Below are 18964 nucleotides of genomic sequence, written 5' to 3'. Positions count from 1 at the left end.
AAAAAAATGAAAGTGTCCGTGTCTGTTTTTAGGCTCAGCACACTTTGATCAAAAGGCATGCAAATCTGCATGCTAACATGCGGCTGTTTATCAGGTATGCCGTTAACCACGTTCACCATCTTAGTTAGCCTGTTAGCATGCTAATACGCACTAAACTCAAAGGCAGCTGGGGCGGATGCAATGCCATTAGTTTTGCAGGTATTTGGTCATTACCCTGTACAAATCTAAATTTAGTCCAGTCAGAGGATCACCAAAATGAGCAGTTTATCCTGCCACACTCAATGGCAAATTGACAATCCATCCAACAGTTGACCACAGCTGTTGACCAACCGGCAAACAGAATGATATTGCCATCTCTGGAGCCATGTCTTGCTAGTGTGGCAAAAACAATTAAATATATAGGCCTCTTGATGCTTGAAGTTGAAGTTGTCATTGTACATGAGAACAACTTTCCTTTACCAAACTTCTTTTATAGAACTACAAAAGAACCCTCGTCTATTTAGCAGCATCAACTATTAACCCTCATTCTTCACAACAAAAATAATGCCACGGGTGCATCATTGGAGAAATCATTTAAGCTTTTTCATCTCCAGATTTGCTCGTGCTATGTAGAGTGATTTTCTGGGTCTCCACTGGCCGAGATCAGCGAGGGGGAAACAAATGGAAACCTGCCAAAACAGGGGAGCTCTGCTTTTGAGAATCCTGCCTCGGGTTAAAAGACGGTGAACTATTGCGGTCTTTGATCTGCGTTCATATATCCAGGCAGAATAACGATGGCTCCTTTGTGCGGAGCTAATGATGTCTGTGGTGCTTTAGCATACTGCAGAGGGGGATTTGTAGCCACACGGGTACCTTTAATGAGTTTTATTTGTTTTGTTTTATCCCCCTCCACCTCATACTCACCTCAGTACACAGAATAATGAAGAGGGAGGGGCGGTGCGGTTTAAAGAATCAGCCTTCTCTGCACCTTCATGGGGCTAATTACCCAACCCTCAAAGGATCATCTCACAGCCAAAGGAAAAGAGATTTCCCCTCCTTTCTCGACACATAATTCTACATTAGCCTCCTTCGTTAGTCCAAATTGGAGCGTGTCTGGATGAGGCTAATATCACTTGGTATTTTGATACTAGCTATTCCCATCCACAGGACTCATACAAGCATGCTGCTTTACTGATGGATACGAAAGAACACGAGGTAGAAACTCAAGAAATGAAGGGATCATGACACCAGAGGAATAGATATGACAAGAGGGTTGGTAGATAAATCCCTGGACAATCAAGAACGTACTCTCTGTACTGTCAGGGACTACAGTATACTTTTTTTTAAAACTTGGGTAAACTTCCAACTTTTGTGTTACTGCTGCGCTAAACTAAAAACACATTCTCAGAATCTTTCCAGGGCTCAGCATTAAACTTTAATCCATCTGTCCCACTTTTATTTTTGAGTAATTTTCACACTCTCAGAAGTCTATAATCACCGACACAGACGTTGCCTGGAAAGTGTGCCCTCTCACAGCATCGGTCACACAATACGCTCCCTATCTCTCTCTGTGTGTCGGACGGCAGGTCCCAGTCCATCTCCTCCTCATTAAGCATATGTCTCATTTTCCATTTCAGACTGGAGATAGCATAGAAGTGCACACAAAAGCACTATTTTCAGGCCCATGCTGCTCATCTCGTCTGAAAGTCTAATGAGAGCGGATCAAATATAACTGACACCGAGGGGAGACAAAGGGAGACGTAGCCCTGGGTGAAAGATGAGGCGAGGTAGAACAATGGACCTAAATGTGCCGTCGCTGCGGCGGTATGGAGCAGGACCAGTGAATGCAGATGATTCTGTAATGAGGGATTAAGTGGTGGATTATGGGTCTTTATTAAGATGTTTCTGATCCTCATTAGGCTGAATCTCGTATCAGGGCATCGATTCCCCGCTCGCTCGCTGGATTGGCCGTTCTCTGGAGGAAGAAGAGAGGAAAAGAGAAAGAAAGATAGAGAGGCATGTGCTTCTTTAATCCTCCTCTGAGGTGTGAAACAAAAACCTAATCTAGAGATAGGCTGTGATTTATAATATATCTTTTGTCTGCATTTATCTTTTTAATAAAAGTTTAATTAAAGTATATTTTGACATGGAAACATAAAGAACAGCTGAGGCTGATAGGAATGACACTAGCTGTGCAGGTATTTTTGGCAAAAATCATATAGAATAGATGATGGTGCGAGATGAGAAGTCACAGGATCACCAAAGTTATTGTTCATCCTGAGCGGGACATGAATGTGTGTATGAAGTTTATAGACAAATCATCCAATACTTGAGCAATTCTGCAAGGTTCTGTGGCAATCCAAAAGGTTAATATTGATATTTCACTGATTAAAGGTAACATTGCAGATTTTCAACCTTTGTATTGTTGCATTGTCCAAAAGCTCCCCGCTCGTTTGCCAGCAAAGGTCCGTCTCGTGGCGCTAAACACCGTACTTTTGCCAACGGGTGATGTGAACATCGTACCACCCACATGCAACGAGACAAGGCCAGATGAAAATCAGCACAATTTCCTTTTAAAGTTAAAATGTCTACCTGCTGATAGTGCTGTACGGAAATACAGGGGATGAAAATGATTTCAATTCATCCTGCAGGGAACATGAATGTGTACACCAAATTGAATAGCAATCTGTCATATTGTTGCTGAGACTTGTCACTCAAAACCACAACCTGCTGGTGACAGCAGAGGAGAAGTCAAGAGATCACCGAAGACAGAAAGGTTCATCCTCAGGGCACTACGAATGTGTGTTCATCGTTTCACGGCAATACACCCAATACTCGTTGACCGACTGATTTACAGATCCGGCATTGGCATCCGTAGAGCTAAGCCACTAGCATGGCTAAAACTTATTTTTTGAAAACAACTTACATTCTACCCCAACAATTCCTCCATTTGCATATTATTATTATCATCATCATGGATGCATAATATGTAACTTCAGCGAAAAATGACTCTGGTTGTGTGTTTGCCTGTGCGACTGCTCTGTTATTGTCTTCCTAATAGGAACAAGACAGAAGGAAACGCGCAGTCGAGCAGAAACAAACCCAGACGCTCCAAAGACAATATTTACACCTCATAACAACTCTGAACGAGACTGCAGCCAAACTGGAGCAGTGTTAATATAATTCAGAGAGTCTCAGCTGTTTATGTGACAATGTCCAAGTTTACTACGACAGACCGTAGACACAACGGTTTGAATTCCGCTCGGGCTCAGACTAAACTTCCTCCAGCTCAGTGCCATGATTTCAGCTGACACAAGCCTTACTTTATAACAAGTAGGGCAGCAGCACGCATGGCTTCTCCTCCGCTGCAAATCAAAAGGCTTCACAGATGTTGAACATTACACAGAACACATGCAAAAAATGGCATATAATGAGCAGAAATGGCTCTATGCTATACTGTATGAGGTGTAGGTTATATATGGCAGTCTCAACTAAGACGATGGCTCAAACAACTTCAACTTTAATGTAAAGTAGTGCATTGCAGAGCTGATAAGGTTGTTTTAGATTGTGCAGGTTTTTGTGTTCAATTCCCCAATCCAGCACATGTATCTGACAAAAGATTGGAGATTGTGAAGTTGTTAACTATTCATTATTTAAGAATAAGAAGCAAATTATTTCATGAAAATGAGAAACTTTTCTCATATTACAACCATTCTCTTTGTGAATTCCCTGTAAGTTACAACCAGCAATAGAAGTCTGGCCAGCTCTGGTTAAACTGTGTGAAGTATGAGTACTCAGGATCTTTTGAAAAAAAGACACTGAAACACAGCAGCAGTTTAGGTTATGACAGTTTTATTCAGTGCTAAGAGAGTCTAGTAGCAGGAGTCGTTGATGCGCTTCATGCTCATGAACCTCATGCTGCTACCGCCCATGTTCATGAAGTTCCTGTACTCGCCGGGCCTCACGTACATCATCCTGCCTCTGTACTGGGGCTGCTCGTACATCAGCCAGTGGCCCTCCATCACGTTGCAGGACATGCAGTTGGACATGCGGTAACGGTCCATGATGTTGTCGCTGTCGTCCATCAGCTCAGACATCTGACCTCCGAAGTTCTCCCTCTCGTAGATCTTCATCCTGTAGGATCCTCTGTGCTGTGATGCAGAAGACGGGTGGGTTTAACTCAGAACATTTAAAAACATAATTGCATTTTCTAGAGATGTCATCTAGAGTAAATCTAGCCAAGTAGGTGCAAGATCTTACCATGGGGATCATGCGGCAGGACCCGATGGTGTCGCTCATGCCCATCATGCTCATGTAGTCGGAGTACTCGCCCCTCCTCATGAAGTACTGGTTGCCCATGTAGTTGGAGCGGTCGTACACCATGAAGCAGCCTCTCTCCACCCTGCAGGACTGGCACCTGCTCAGGTAGGAGGACATGTCGGGGCAGTCGCTCATGCACTCGTAGGAGCGGCCCTGGAAGTTCTTCTCCTCGTAGAAGATGATCTGAGGGAGAAAGTGTTTGGTTGGCACGTGTGAGGTATATGAGGGTTACAGGTGTCATATGTTCAAGTGGCACGTTTTCTAAAATTTTTCAATTTTCTACATGTGTCTATTGACACATGTAGATACGGAGCAACGTTAGCCTTTTTTTGATCTGTGTTTCTGTCCACTTGATGAATGTAAGTCCAATATGTACTCTTATTGTAGCTCTATTTATGGTCTTCACCAACTTTTGAGGGAAATATTCAGCTCTTAAACCCTCCATATGTTTATCAATTGGTCGCTAACTTTCTCTGTCTGCCCTTTAGTGCATAGCAGGTGGCGTTTTTAGAGCTTTTTCAATGAAAACAGCTGCCTGCTGTGGCCAGAAATGACACTGTAAGAGCTGTCAGAGTGAACCAAAACAGTCAAATCAAGGGCCCAAAAACAACAGCAATGAGCTCAAAGACCCTTTAAAGCTTAAAAACAGATGACTCAATGTGTTTAAAGGCCACAAGGGCAAAATGTAGATTAGCTGTTCAGTTCTGAAAATGAAAACTAACAGAAAGAGCTTACCTTGTTCATCGTGTTCATTCCGGTGGAAGTCATTTTGCTGGTTAGTGGGCTGCTGCTGCTGCTGGTCCTGCTGCTGCTCTTGCACCGAACTGTAACTCTACCTGGTTTAACCCTTTGCTTTTATACCTGACTCACAGACTGGCCCTTTTGTCTAAACCCCCTGAGCCAGCAACACTGCCATAGAAATGCACAGAATATGGAGGGATTGTCCACATTTCCAGTGGCTGGCAGACTCAGAAACCCTTTCAGCAGTCACAGAAAGGGTGAACGGGTTAACAATTGCAGGTCGCACCTTCACATTATGCTGTTTTGTCAGCGAGAACGTACTTTTTTTTTGAATCACATATGTGAGTCATTTGCAAAGTCACTGAATTTAGCTCGTAGTGGTGCATGTGGAAAGTTTTTGTATGTTAAATTTTGTAAGTTTCATGATATAACACTCAGTGAATAACCGACATGTAAATGCATACTAATAATGACTTTCTGAAAAATGATCAAAAGAGTGTCACATAATAAACATAAAGAAACGTTGTGTGAGTGATTTTGACGGTGATTGTATTGTATTGATGTATAAATGAAACAAAAGTCAATAATGAGGTGACATTTAATTTTACATAAACATAATTGAAAATATATGAATTACGGCAAATGGTTGTTAGATCATGTAAGGGAAATACAAATAAATTATAATGTCTTTGGCAAATACTTTTCTTAAACATCATAAAGATTTCTGTTAGGCTAAACTTTAGGATATCACCTCTACTAATATGCATTTTAAAACACAAATGGCAAAATATATTATTTAATATGATTTAAGAGTGTGGATGGTGATTTTTTGGGGGGGATTCTCAGGTTAATGTCACATCCCGATGAAATATTCTGATTAATGCAGAATAGTGTCCATTGTAAAAAGCATTGACAAATCCCTCTGTATTCTACCAATACAATACATTTAATGGGAAAACTAAATTTAAAAATATGTGAGGTTATTTTGTGATAATGAACTCTAAATCTAACTTTAGATCTAATAAGGCTGTTGGAACATCCTACTTACTATGTGTTTGTAATATACAGTGGGTGTATCAGACCCTGTTCAAATGTGTTTTACAGTTTAGATACCTTTTCCTTATTGAAGCAATCCACATCGCTTTAATGCATGTTTTAAATGGTAAGTATAGTATTACCCATATGAAGGATGAAATATTGATCTATAGGGAAGCCGGCATTTAAAGATAATTAGCATATAAGCCAAATGCTGCAAAATGTAAAAACTCTAGAGATACCTTTAGTCATTTAACAAAACTTTAAACTTGGACCTTTTCTTTAATTTACTAAAAGAGTGATGCAGTAATTAAATCAATTCTCTCTCCCTCTACATATCATATAGTTATGTTTCATGTTTTCTTTGTGTGTGTTTTTCTTATTAAGCAAAATGGGCAACAAACTGCATTTTGTTGCACAACAGGGTTGTGTGGATGAGAATTTCACAAATGTTGCCCTATCAGAAGAAACAATGTCTCAATAGTAAGTGAAGCACATTGTCCGGTTCAGTTTTCTACATAACAATAATTATAACTTCATATTCACATTAGTTTATTTGACATTGCCACAACAATACATTTTTTGTATCCAGTAATCACATGGTAATCAAGGATTTCAGGCACAAGAAAGGAATAATATCAAGCTGTAAAACAATATAGTCAATCACATTTTAAGGTAAATTGAATGCACAATTCAATGTGATATACTGAAACAAGTTTAGGATACAGGTACCATTAAGAGACGATCACGGTACAACATACAACTAGTGAAAGTAGTGGGGTGTACTTTCACTTCTCAACAGAGGGGGGCGCTGTGACGAATGCTCTGCTCTCTGTCATGACTCTCTTGTCTTGGTAACAAAATCTGTTGTCAAACGTTGCTAAGGAAGTAATTGAGCTACTCTTAAATTAGCCGCTCTGAAACCAAACAGTACACCAGAGGTAACCTTATTTCAACGTGATGACAATGCCAGAGTTATATAAGACAGAAACTACCCACATTAGCCGTTTATGAATACGGTCTTTTAAACGTTTGCTTCAAACGTTAGCTGACCTAGCATGTGACGTTATATCGCCTCTATAGCATGTTATAGCTAGCTTTTCTGACTACTGTAGGCTAGAAGGTTAGCCAAAGTTAGCATTGTAACAGTTTATATGTAAACGTGACGTGTTGTCTGGATGATAGGTTAGTTAGCTGAAATCACGGAGCTTTTGTTAAGTTATTGGATAACAACGCGACTCAGTCTCGGACTCTAATTTAGAGCGCTACGGCTCACATTAGCATAATTAGCTAGCTCACGCAGCTAGTATTTATTAACGATAACTAAAGATAGTTAGATATCACAATGCTATCCCTAACTAATGCTGCAAGTTTAACGACTGTGAACACTGTCTTCTACTGGACATAAGCATGTTATAGGTTACACAGAAATCCTCTTTGTATGGTTTACGAGGCTAAAATAAAGGCTAATTTAAAGGCCAACATCTCATTGAATGATTTTCTGCCCTGTGTGTTCAGGTGCATGTCAGTGAGCGATGAGCGAGCTCCACCCACCTGATTGAAGCTGCTCTCAGACATGACAAGAGGATGACTGAGAATGGAGAGCACAGCCCGTTCCACCGGTCCTGTGAAGTTTCAAAAGTCAAGACCTCCTCAGTAGATCCCAAATCCTGCAAGAACCACAATGAGGCCCTTAAACTCACTGCTAGAAAGGCCGAGGGAGAGATCAGTCCATACCAGCCTCGGCCACCCTTACTACCCAGGCTGTCAAAGTCCAGCAAAAGTGTCTCAGTGGAGGAGACCGTGAGAGCCAGGAGGCTGAGAAACAGCCAGGAGAGTCTGAGTGACCCGGTTGAGACCGGTTCCTCCACAGACTCGCTTAAAGAGGACCAAACAGCTCCAGGTGGGTTCGTTCTCAGCGATGACGCCCCCATCCGGACTGACCAGGACTCCGACGCGAGACTCCTCTCTGCTGTCACGACGGGATCCCCAGTCTTCCGGGACAGAGGTAGCAGTTTCTCCGAGTATGAAAGGAGGCCCCACAGTCAGCAGAGCGACCCCACGGACCACCGAGCGGGGCCCACCAAGCTGCGTCTGTCTCCGGTGCAACCCACAGGGACGCTGCCCGCTCTGGAGAAGAGCTTTGCGTCAGCTCCTTTGAGGGCTGCTAATAGGATTGACAGGGATTGTTTGGATTACGCCGTGTTGGCGAGAGAGAAACTCGGGGAGAGACTCCACAGGAACCTGAGCGACAGCCGGCTTCTGGAGAACATGGGGTCGGATAGTGCCTCTGTCAACTCCATGAGGTCCAGCTACAGCGTGCTCAGCCCCATCAGACCGCAGGACGTGAGGAACAGGTACAGTAAGCAATGGAGTATATCCTGACCATGGAGGTGATATCATCCCCAGGATGGAAGTGAAGGCTCTTTTAGAAGGCTTACTCTTTACGGTGTCAGAGAGAATGCTTTTAAAGACCGGTCTGTTTCAAGAGTACCTAAGATCCTGTACCGCATTGGTCTGAGCTCTGACCAAGCTTCACCTACCTACGCCTTGTACCAAAAGAAAATTGCTCGAAAGAAAGTGCTGACGTTCCTTTCCGGTGTGTGTTTTCTCAGGAGCTTTCTGGAGGGCAGCGTGCTGGGGAGCGGTGCCTTGCTCGGGGCTGAGGAGCTGGACCGCCACTTCCCCGACAGGAGAATGAGCGTCTACGTAGCCACTTGGAACATGCAGGGAGAGAAGGTAGCGGAGGACATCGTGACCCAGCAGCATCTCCCAGACTAAGAACCATTTAAAGTCGTACTACTCAGTTGTAACCAAGTTTCTATCGTTTTCAGGGGCTTCCAATAAACTTAGATGATCTCCTCCTTCCAACGGATTCTAAATTTGCACAAGACTTTTATATCATTGGGGTCCAGGAGGGCTGTCCTGACAAGTGTGTTATGTTTTCCTTTGATTTGAATCATCATCACGGAATTAAAGTGAGTTATTATAATTGATGGTGACTGTGACTGTTCATGTGTGTGCAGAAAGGAGTGGGAGACCCGTCTCCAGGAGACTCTGGGCCCTTACTACGTCATGCTATATGCAGCATCACATGGGGTTTTGTATCTCACTGTATTTATCAGAAGAGACCTCATCTGGTTCTGCTCAGGTAATAAACTCGCTCCCTTCTTATATTATGTGTGTTTAGTGCAGATTATTGGAAGATGATTGAAATATTCATGACTTTCTGGTACACAGTTAGTTTTTAGTTCATCTTTATTGTCCATAAAAGCATTTTGTTGTGGTGACATATTTATTTTATGGACACTGCACATGCTTTATGTTTGAGTCTATCTGATTACACTGTTAAGGCTCTGACACTGACCACAGCATTTATTCCTGTTGACTCACGCAGAGGTGGAGCATGCCACGGTCACAACCAGGATCATCTCTAAGATCAAGACCAAAGGGGCTGTGGGAATCGCCCTCACCTTTTTTGGCACTTCCTTCCTCTTCATCACATCTCATTTTACCTGTGAGTAGTTTCCCAGAAAGTCGGAGAGGCCGCAGACTGAATCAGTGATTTATTATACCAAGATAGGTAGATAGATAGATAGGACCAGTTGGAGAGTTGTACTAAAGTCTTCTAATTTCTGATTCTGCTTCCAGCCGGAGATGCCAAAGTTTACGAGAGAGTACTAGATTACAACAAGATCATCGAGGCTCTAGCTCTTCCCAAAGGCCTTCCAGACACCAACCCATATCGCTCCACAGCATGTAAGACTCTCTCATCTTGTGGGAAAGACGTGAATCAAAACAACTAGGACGGAGTCGTCTCAACACGATCAAACAGATTAACCCGCAGCAGTCAGCCTCATATTCTGGGTTGAAATATCATCTTGTGGAACATTCTGGAAACGGGATAAATCATATTTTACTCATTCGTCATTTTCAAAAGACAAATGTGACTTAAACACGGTATTCCTTCACTGGATTCTTGTCAGTTCACAAATGATGCATCTCTGCACAAATTGCTTCTTCTTTTTCCCAAATAGGTTTTTATCTGTAGCAATTCTAACCCATTCTTTGACCCTGCTGTTGACTGCAGAATAAAATGTATTGTTGTTCATGTACGGTACTTAGTTTCAAGCCTCGGTGTTGATAAGAATAATGGCTGGTAGTCTGATGATCACAGGATGTACTTTTTAATTGTAGCTGACGTCACCACAAGATTCGACCAGGTCTTCTGGTGTGGAGATTTTAACTTCCGGCTGTGCAAAGACCGGGTCGACGTGGAGGCCATCATGAACCGCACAGTGGGCGGAGACATGGGCCCTCTGTTGGAGCATGACCAGCTCTCCAAGGAGATGAAGGACGGTATGCTCGCATGTTCTCTGTGAAAACATTTCTAAAAGTTTATAGAAGTAGGTCGATGTGTGTTTGATTGATTCTCACCGTGCGAATGTGCTGGTTTGTACCTTCCAGGTTCAATCTTTAAAGGTTTTCAAGAGGCACCGATACACTTCCTCCCCACATACAAGTTTGACCTCGGCTGTGATATCTACGACACAACTTCTAAACAGAGAACGCCTTCGTACACAGTAAGAAAACAGAAAGAATATCAAGCCTCCATAATAAGCCAAACATTCAGCATATTGTGGCTCTCAGCCGGGTTAAACCTCTCCGTGCGCGTTCACAGGACAGGATCTTGTTCAGGAGCCGGCAGGCTGATGACATAAAAGTGGTCAAGTACACCAGCTGCTCCAGCATCAAGACCTCAGACCACCGGCCCGTCGTCAGCGTCTTCCAGGTCAAACTCAAGCCAGGCAGAGACAAGTGAGTCCCACTGACCGTCATTTTATTTTGACTTCATAAGTCAGGTGTGTATCATTTGTTTGTGTTGTTTAGTATTCCACTGGGTGCGGGACAGTTCGACAGAGACGTGTACTTGGAGGGCATCAGGAGGAGGATCACCAGAGAGCTGAAGAGGAAGGAGGCCATGAAGAACCAAAGCAGCAGCAGCAGCAGCATCTGCACCATCTCCTGAACCCTTAAAAACAAACTCTCCAGACCGGAGTGGGTTGAACCGTGCCAGAAACTGGAATGTAAAACCAGGCGGGCGGAACAAAGGACCAAAAGGAAACCAGAGTTGTCTTAACTACACAGAGCCCAGTGCTGGTTGTGACTGAGCAGAGTGCGCCCTCTGTTGGTCATTGTTGGGAACTGTCTGTGTGTGGCTGTACCTGAGAGCAGGGACCTTGAGGTCAGACACAGAGGTTTGCAGACTCAGTCTGGCCTTTATTTATTCAGCCCCCCTCCACTCAAACATGACAGACTGAAGGGGGGGTGGGGGCTGCTGCCGTCGTGGCTTACTCTTCAGCCACATGCTCCGGTGTGCACTGATCTAACCTTAAAGGCTCCGTTACTGCATTCGTTCTCTAATTTTCTTTTTTTTTTAGGTGTTTCCGAAGCATCAGGAACCACGATGTTACGTTTTCCTGTTTTCAGATGCCTTGTGAATTTGTCATCAAATATAAACGTAAAATGAATACAAACAATTGCATTTTGGTGGCACATTGAGGTGCACTTTTTAAATTGAATTTCGGCGTCTGCCATTGGTCGATTTTGACTTGAATTTAGTTCTAAGCTTGTTTTGTAGGAGGGAGATGATATACGCCTGAGCGCTTCAGTCAGGAGGTTGTTACTTGTTACACGCTACTGTTGAGTTTCAGGGAGAACAAATGTATTTGATAGCTTATATTTAACTATTTCGCAGGAACTCACAAACTATAAAAACGCCTGTCACTACCTTTTCTCTTATTGGGCCAAGTGATCCTTTTCAACTTTAACTGTAACTCGATGCCTTACCTTTCATCTCCAGTGTACATGTACTGTATGTAAATTACCATTTTAATGAATGCTGCATTCCCAGCCTGAAGAATAGTCTGCTCTAAAAAGTGCCTGTCAGTGTTGTTTTTATTTCCATGAGACCTTTTAACTTTATCTGCATATTTTTATAAGTCACTCTAATGTAACATCACAAAATAAAAGTTTGAAAACTGACTTTGTTTGTTGGCTAAATTTTGTACAAAACCATTTATTTTATCCTGTTGATATATATTTTAATTTGAAAGGGCATCTACACAACCACAAAATACAAAATAATTACAGTTTTCAATCTCTTTACACTCACTGATACACGACGACAGAACACATGATTTCAGTGTGGAGGACTAATTGGCTAGTTGTGAGGTTTCTCACATTTATCCCTAAAAAAAACTCCAAGGATTTCTTTATTCATATTTCAACCATCACTTTGTGTAGATATCCTACGTTTGTGAAGAGACGGCTCAAGGTGCAGTTCTGAAATGTTTATGGAGCCGAGAAAAACAATACAGCTCAATAAAACCAGTCGAGACACTGCTGGGCATGTTAGCCGCTCCCTTCTCTTGCTTATATGCTACTTTACCTTCCCACTGTAGGTGTCATTCATTCATAAACTTAAACATAACAGGTTGGTATTGGGGTTTTAAAATGGAAAAAATAACACTTACATTTTGGCTTTTGGGGCGAATTGTTCCTTTAAAACCAAACTCCTGCAAACCACCCCAGTAAATAATGAAATGAGGCTTTCCTGCCCACAATCAATAAATACAGATACTCCAACTGTAGTTAGACAAAAGGTTACCGAAGAGTAAAATGTAACGTTTCCTTTACAATCACCCCTCTCAGAGGTACAGCCGGGAGCCCAGGTATTAGTCCCCTCCCAGAGCGAGCTGTATCGAGTCCTGTGGTGGGAGGGAACACTAGTGTAATCTTCCAGTCCAGTATATTTACAGCGATGACTATCGGAAGAGGCGGTACATGCGGGGCAGACGTCCGTCCTTGCTGGACAGGGCGGCCTGGATGTGTTCGTACGAGGGCAGCTCCGTCAGGTCGCCCAGGGCTGCTACTGCGGGCTTACTGCGCAGCATCTTGGTGGTCACTCTCTTAATGTCACTGGCTGTCACGTTGCCTAGAAATTAGTAGTGGACAAGTCAAAAAGAGAAATAAAACAAGTACCTCTAACAGGCATTTTAAGAGCGCTGAATTCTGGTCAGTACTCACTTATTAGATCACACAGTTCGTGTGGCAGCTTTCTCTTTCCTGTAGAGAGAACCTGGCGGCCAACATCTTCAAAAATAACCGGCCTCGACTCGAGGTTCATCATCAACATGGACTTGAGCTGAGTCTTGGCCCTCTCCAGCTCCATCTGGACGTACGGGGGAGATGAGAATGAGAATGGTTCACCTCCATTGTTTCTTTGATCAATATCGCTTAAGTGGTGGTGGAGTGCCCGGATAGTGAAACACAGCCATTACCTCTCCTGCGGTGCCTGCCATCTGAATGAACTCTCTGGTTATTATCTCCACCATTTCCCGCACCTGGAGAGGAATGGAACGATAAGAACACGAACATCATAAAAGACCACATCAACAAACATTCACAACAGGAAGTTTTGAGAACAGAACATCATTTTGTAACCATGCTTTAGGGATAACTGCAGCAATTTAACTGTGATTGGTAATAAAAAGTCCTATTTGGTTCAAAGGGACAATAAGACATTTGAACGCTGCTGTGCTGAGCCGGTACCAACCTGTCTGGGGTCTGCACTGGCATGGATACACAGCAGACCACTGTCCTCATAGCTGTGATGGTAGGCGGTGGCATTGTACATCCAATGATGCCTACAACGGACAAGGAAAACCATCAGACTATTAGTGAAACTGACTGGTTATATTAGTGACTCAACAATTAGGGATGTTCCTCACTACTAAATGTCCTTGATGTTTAAAAAGGAAGATTAAACGTAGAGCAGTCGACTAGTTTAAAAGTTAGAAAACACTCAAAATTGAGCAGAATTTAATCTATAAGATCCGAAAAAATATGGAGTATATAATAGCCATCTGAAATCACATTTTTTAATAACCAAAACTGTATATTAAATGCTGCTGACATCAATGTTTATATTTGATAAAGCGGGGGGTGTGGTCTAAGAAGAGTCACAACTTCGTTAATACGCTAGGCCGCTAGCTTTAGTCTGTAGCATACATGCTAGCAGCTAGCTGGTAAGCTAGTTTTAGTCAGGCGGCAACCTCCGGTACTGCCAAGGGAAGCCAATGTGGAAGTGTCTGAAACCGTGCATTCTCTCCACTGACCAGCAGGGGGCGACTCCTCCGGTTGAAAGAAGAAGTCCAATTGTATGGAAGTCGATGAGAAATTGTCTCTACTTCTCACATGATATATTGCCTCAGTAATTATGAACATGAGGTTATGGTCTCAAACGCTGCTGCAGGAAGAGCTGCAACAGCTGAGACAGCATATGCAAATATCTAATTAAAATAAGCGTAACCGACTAGTATTTCTGGTGGCGTCAAGCGAGGGTAGCAACGTTTAATCGACTAGTCTGTGAGACGCTCACCTGTTGAGCACGTTCAGGTAAAGGCGGGTGAACATGCCTTTCCCGGGTCCTCCTGCCGAAAAGGAGCCACCTCCACCCATCATCATGTTGAGCACCGCGAACGGGATGAAGTCGTCCTCCTGCGAAGAGAAAACTTGTATTTAATATTTGGGCGCTTGTAGCCAACATGTATCAGCCCCCCCGAGTTGAGACTCTTCAGGACAGCCAGGCACCGTGATCACCCACCAGGAAGGAGCAGCTCTCCAGGCCGATCATGATGTGGGTGAGCTCTGGGATCGGGGTGGGGCCGAGGCTCACATCCGACATATCCTTCTCCATCTAACAGCATAAAAGAAGAGGTTATTATCCTTCTAGACGAACTGTAGCAACGCTTGTATCAGTATTACTCTTAAATAAGCAGCAGATACAACAGATGCCAAAACGAGGTTTCCCTGAAGACAACATACAGGACCACATCAGGTACAAACAATAAAAACCAACCTTGACGATGCCACCAGTGTACTGAGCCACAGAGAGGTCCACGTTGGCCACAGCAGTTGCTCCCCACACCGGCTTCGCACCCAGCAGGTACTTCCTGGCACATTCAACCAGCTGCTCGTGCTCGATGCCCACGCCGGCCAGCACCATCCGCTCGGGACAGTAGTAGTTACGCAGGTAGTCGTGGAGCGCGCTCTTGTCGATCTTGTCCACGTTGTCTACGGGACAGAAGCGAGGCAGTCCGACCGTGTTGCCTCGATATGCGGCCTGGAAACAAACAATGAACAATACTCTTAGAACTTTTTCATAGTTCTAAGAACCACACCGCAAGGACTACGGTCGTGGTTGTCAGAGAGCTGTTTTAACTCCTGCTTCAGAGTAGATACTCTCCCATCACAAGAGGAACCATGAGTGACAGAACTAACTTATTTTTAGTAATAGCAATAACAGTCTTGGTGCTTAAAAGTCCGGGATAAATGTGTTTGCTGTCTCACAGGGCGCTGCTGCTGGAGGGTTTAAACAAACGATGAGACTCACAGCGTGGATCATCTCAGTGAGTAAAGGTTCAGGGTCTGGTCTCATGCTCAGATCTTCCAACTCAAAGCGTACGGCCATTCTGGTCATCTCGATCTCGTCATCTGCACGTAGACGAACACAGACAATCTCAGGCCGGGCAGGAGACACACAGACACTCGGCACAGTTGCCGCTGATTTGTAAATTGAGTTAAGTTAAGAAGAGAAGATAGTAATACTAATACATAATAACAAAAATTAAAATGAATACTTAATACTAACACCAGTAACAGGGTGAAGAGTGGACTTACCCAGCAGGCGAGGATGTAGAACAGCATCAGAGAGAAGACTGACCACCGTGTCCAGACCCTTCACTTCAGCAGACACAGCGTACATGGTGGTATCCCTGCACATCAAAATGAGTCATGCATCACACGTACAACTGTATCTGCATACTCTCCAACAGAAGAAAGGCCCCGACAGAAAGGTAATAACACACAAACGTTAGTTTTATAACACAGACAGACATTGAGCTGAAAGACTACCTTGATGTTTGGCAGTCACATATCCCTCCGTGTTTTTCCAACGTGAGGAGGATTTCATCTTTACTCCCGTACTGAGCTGTGGACTACAGATTTAAAACGTCATCTCACGTGCCTCAACATGCTTGACTTTTCTCTTTGTGGTCTTCACTGTGTTGTACTTACAGAAAAGGCGAGTTTCTCTACGAAGTGGCCTATCCCACTCGGGTACTTTGCTTCATGTCTGGATCCAGAATTTACTAAAACTAAAAAGAAGAAAGAGAACAAACACATTGTATCTACTTCAGCCAGATCCTGGAGACAAGTGGATATTATGAAGTGCATATAACTGCTGTAACTTACCTCCAACTGTGCAGAACTGACCAAACTTGTTTTGGGAAGCGACTTTGAGGCCATTTTCTAGAGTAGTGATCTTGGTCTCATATTTCTCCAGACCATCCCCAGATGCGAATACAGGTTTGGGGATCCCAGGCAGCGGTTCAGAGAGGGAGATATTTGGGTACCGGCCACCGCTGCTGTACTTTCTGTAAGCTGCGACCCCAAACCTTTGAGAAAAACAAAGCAATGTTCCTTTAACGTATTTCTAGCGACGTGAGGCCAGTTGTGAAAACAGTGTTTGAATCCATAACTTGAGCAAAGATAGAACAATATTTTGAAACAATGCCTCAGGTCTTTGTCCCTAAACTGTGTTTTATTTCACTGTACATTTTGGACTTTTCCTACAGAAGATTAAAGAATTGTTGAAGGAATATACCTGGAATTTACATTGAACTTGTCAACCATCTGTACTTTTTATATTGTTGTGCATTTTTAAGTTGTGCTGTGCATTGCAGTCAAACATGTAAGATAAAAAGGAATAAACACCAGTTTATTAGGCACACCTAGCTCAAACTAATGCCGTCTTGATCAGATATAATGTTCAGTTTGTGTTGAAACTGTTTCAGAGTTTATTATTGAACTGTATGGTCATGTTGAAGTCTTATACTGAGGAGCGTTTCTTCATATTTAGTCTAAATTCATTGAAAATGTATGAAATAAATGGGGTGAACTACATTTTAGACAACCCTCTCAGTTGTAGTTATAATGAGGAAGCACAACCTTGAAACAAATATCACCTCTTTAAAACGGTATCAATTAAAGTGTAATAAACGGTAAAAGCACAGCTACATCACCTACACAATGTACCGTCTTTATCTCTACAGCCCACCTCCAAACACCGGTGACTTTATTTACTCATGATGCAACATTAGCCATCCTGACAGCAAGACCACCGCTTCTTAGACGGCTAACACTTAGCATCGAGCTAACCGAGCGAGCTAATCGTGGTGAGGAGGGCGTACAGAAGTTATGACGCTGCAGTTGTCAGGGAGAGATTTGACCCCGACAATACTGAATGTACCGCTGATGTTGTTTCCCTGTTTTTAACTCGAGTCTGGCGCTGACTTAAGAGCATTTATTTTTTTAAACAAATCTACCTTTGAACACGACTCCAGGTTCTACATCTCGACATGTGAGTCGCCATCTTGGATCCTCTGTGACCAGACAGTAACCCGGATGATGATAAAAAGTTTCCTGAAGCACTTCCGCCGCAAACTACCCCCTACCCTTTCTGACTGTAAAGCACAAACAAACAGCTATATTTATTATTTCGTTTGACAACATATTTTGCTGTTTTATAACCTTAACGAGTACTTTAGAGAACTGTATTTGTAAATGGTTAAAATGTATTGATTTTAATAAAATCTACCTACATCAACCAAACATCAGACTTAACACAGATTCTGACCTAAACCTGTTAAAAGTGACAAAAAAATCTCCATAAAAGATCAAATATTGATCTCAGTGAGCAGCAGAGTTGATGTGAACCAGACAAATGCTGCTTCAAACTGTAACACATCTCATGTTTTCATCCGCTGACTGTTTTTAAACGCAGTCTGATCACTTCTGTGGGTTGGTAACAAACTCAAAGCTGTCCTGTGATTATAGCTCAGTGCCAAAACACAACATGATAGTGGAGGTACATGACTCAAGTCCCAGCTACAAACAGGTACAGTAGCTTATTAGTAACAGTTCGTAAGTGCTGACACAAAGAAATAGCTGTATGTTCACACTCTAAATTCCTGCTTTTATATATAAATATATATATATGCATACCCCTTGGTCTTCCTCATGCTTTGTATCACTTTACGATTGGCTGATGGGAAAATAGTGTGCTTACTGAAAGCTGCTTGCAAAGATGAAAGTTGAATAACCCTTAAAAACGACTCTGTGTCTTTGGGCTCTGGGATCCAAAACAGAACAATTGATCCTTTAGAGTGGTCTGCAGGCCAGGAGCATTTAGCTACACGTCACTGAATCAATTCTGACACCGAAGTAGGCCAGCTCTAACATAACGTCACCACTTCCACCTGATTTTAAAACATTCAAGAGCTGCAGGATTTAACAGGACATTGACAAACAGCAGATTTGACTAACTAAGTGAATGACATCCCATTAGTAGCACAATGTTCTCCATCTTGCAAGCCAGCACAGTTTTATGGTTGATTTCTCAGCTTTCACGCTGCAGCTCAGCCTATGAGCTCCAGGATACCATCCACACTCTGAAAGAAGAGAACCTCCACCTGCAGCACCGACTGGAGAACCTCACCCGGGCTCTCAGGGACTTGAAACATCTGCTGACAGGTAACAGCTGAGAGCTATCTTGTTATTGAATTTTAAATTAGTAAATTGTCAGAATGAATAGCAATTTGTTTCTCATTCAACGCAGTTTCTGATGGAGAACATGGCGCTGAATTCCTGCACGTCTGGAAGGAATGGTCCCAACACGGTGAGGTGAAGTTTGACATTATGGAGCAGACCCGGTTTTGGTGGGTTACATTTGTCTTTATCTTTTCCAGGCATTAGTGCCGAGACT

General features: G+C 43.0%; 3 protein-coding genes across 4 annotated transcripts; 1 reads left to right on the top strand and 2 right to left on the bottom strand.

Annotated features, from left to right (window-relative positions):
- Positions 1-3851: 3851 nt before the first annotated feature.
- LOC142964256 (gamma-crystallin M2-like) lies at positions 3852-5159 on the bottom strand. 2 transcript variants are annotated; one of them, XM_076104498.1, is made up of 4 exons: positions 5125-5159; positions 5035-5092; positions 4240-4482; positions 3852-4130 (listed from the first exon to the last, which is right to left on the bottom strand). In XM_076104498.1, exons 2-4 carry the CDS (start codon positions 5065-5067, stop codon positions 3852-3854), a joined length of 555 nt encoding a protein of 184 aa, XP_075960613.1. In that variant the 5' UTR covers positions 5068-5092; positions 5125-5159. The 2 variants fall into 2 exon arrangements, with proteins under 2 accessions (XP_075960613.1, XP_075960612.1); XM_076104497.1 differs by lacking the exon at positions 5125-5159 and having other exon boundaries at positions 5035-5067.
- Positions 5160-6931: 1772 nt separating this feature from the next.
- On the top strand, positions 6932-12120 carry inpp5e (inositol polyphosphate-5-phosphatase E). The gene is made up of 11 exons (XM_076104530.1): positions 6932-7016; positions 7594-8432; positions 8691-8814; positions 8910-9007; positions 9102-9226; positions 9473-9592; positions 9727-9834; positions 10273-10434; positions 10543-10658; positions 10757-10893; positions 10966-12120. Exons 2-11 carry the CDS (start codon positions 7663-7665, stop codon positions 11102-11104), a joined length of 1899 nt encoding a protein of 632 aa, XP_075960645.1. The 5' UTR covers positions 6932-7016; positions 7594-7662; the 3' UTR covers positions 11105-12120.
- pmpca (peptidase, mitochondrial processing subunit alpha) lies at positions 12016-17604 on the bottom strand. Its single transcript, XM_076104531.1, has 13 exons — positions 17526-17604; positions 16393-16595; positions 16216-16295; positions 16054-16136; positions 15820-15914; positions 15533-15633; positions 14999-15262; positions 14744-14836; positions 14519-14637; positions 13694-13784; positions 13419-13481; positions 13165-13309; positions 12016-13072 (listed from the first exon to the last, which is right to left on the bottom strand). The coding sequence occupies exons 1-13, from the start codon at positions 17570-17572 to the stop codon at positions 12903-12905; spliced, it is 1554 nt and encodes a 517-aa protein (XP_075960646.1). The 5' UTR covers positions 17573-17604; the 3' UTR covers positions 12016-12902.
- Between the last annotated feature and the right edge of the window lie 1360 nt (positions 17605-18964).

The sequence above is a fragment of the Anarhichas minor genome, unplaced genomic scaffold (assembly GCF_050575085.1).
Source record: "Anarhichas minor isolate MPS153535 unplaced genomic scaffold, ASM5057508v1 ptg000030l, whole genome shotgun sequence".
Lineage (NCBI taxonomy): Eukaryota > Metazoa > Chordata > Actinopteri > Perciformes > Anarhichadidae > Anarhichas > Anarhichas minor.
The sequence above is the reverse complement of the archived record's forward strand: the minus strand, read 5'-3'. Positions and strand labels throughout refer to the sequence as shown.

Excerpts from the sequence above, each read along its gene's own strand:
- LOC142964256 (XM_076104498.1), bottom strand. The coding sequence starts at position 5,067 with ATGACTTCCACCGGAATGAACACGATGAACAAG. Across the intron at positions 4,483-5,034 it reads GAATGAACACGATGAACAAG|ATCATCTTCTACGAGGAGAA; the intron begins GTAAGCTCTTTC and ends TTTCTCCCTCAG. Across the intron at positions 4,131-4,239 it reads CCTGCCGCATGATCCCCATG|CACAGAGGATCCTACAGGAT; the intron begins GTAAGATCTTGC and ends TCTGCATCACAG.
- inpp5e (XM_076104530.1), top strand. The coding sequence starts at position 7,663 with ATGACTGAGAATGGAGAGCACAGCCCGTTCCACCGGTCCTGTGAAGTT. Across the intron at positions 9,593-9,726 it reads CATCACATCTCATTTTACCT|CCGGAGATGCCAAAGTTTAC; the intron begins GTGAGTAGTTTC and ends TTCTGCTTCCAG. Across the intron at positions 10,659-10,756 it reads AGAGAACGCCTTCGTACACA|GACAGGATCTTGTTCAGGAG; the intron begins GTAAGAAAACAG and ends GCGCGTTCACAG.
- pmpca (XM_076104531.1), bottom strand. The coding sequence starts at position 17,572 with ATGGCGACTCACATGTCGAGATGTAGAACCTGGAGTCGTGTTCAAAG. Across the intron at positions 15,634-15,819 it reads TCTACATCCTCGCCTGCTGG|ATGACGAGATCGAGATGACC; the intron begins GTAAGTCCACTC and ends GTCTACGTGCAG. Across the intron at positions 14,638-14,743 it reads TGGAGAGCTGCTCCTTCCTG|GAGGACGACTTCATCCCGTT; the intron begins GTGGGTGATCAC and ends TTCTCTTCGCAG.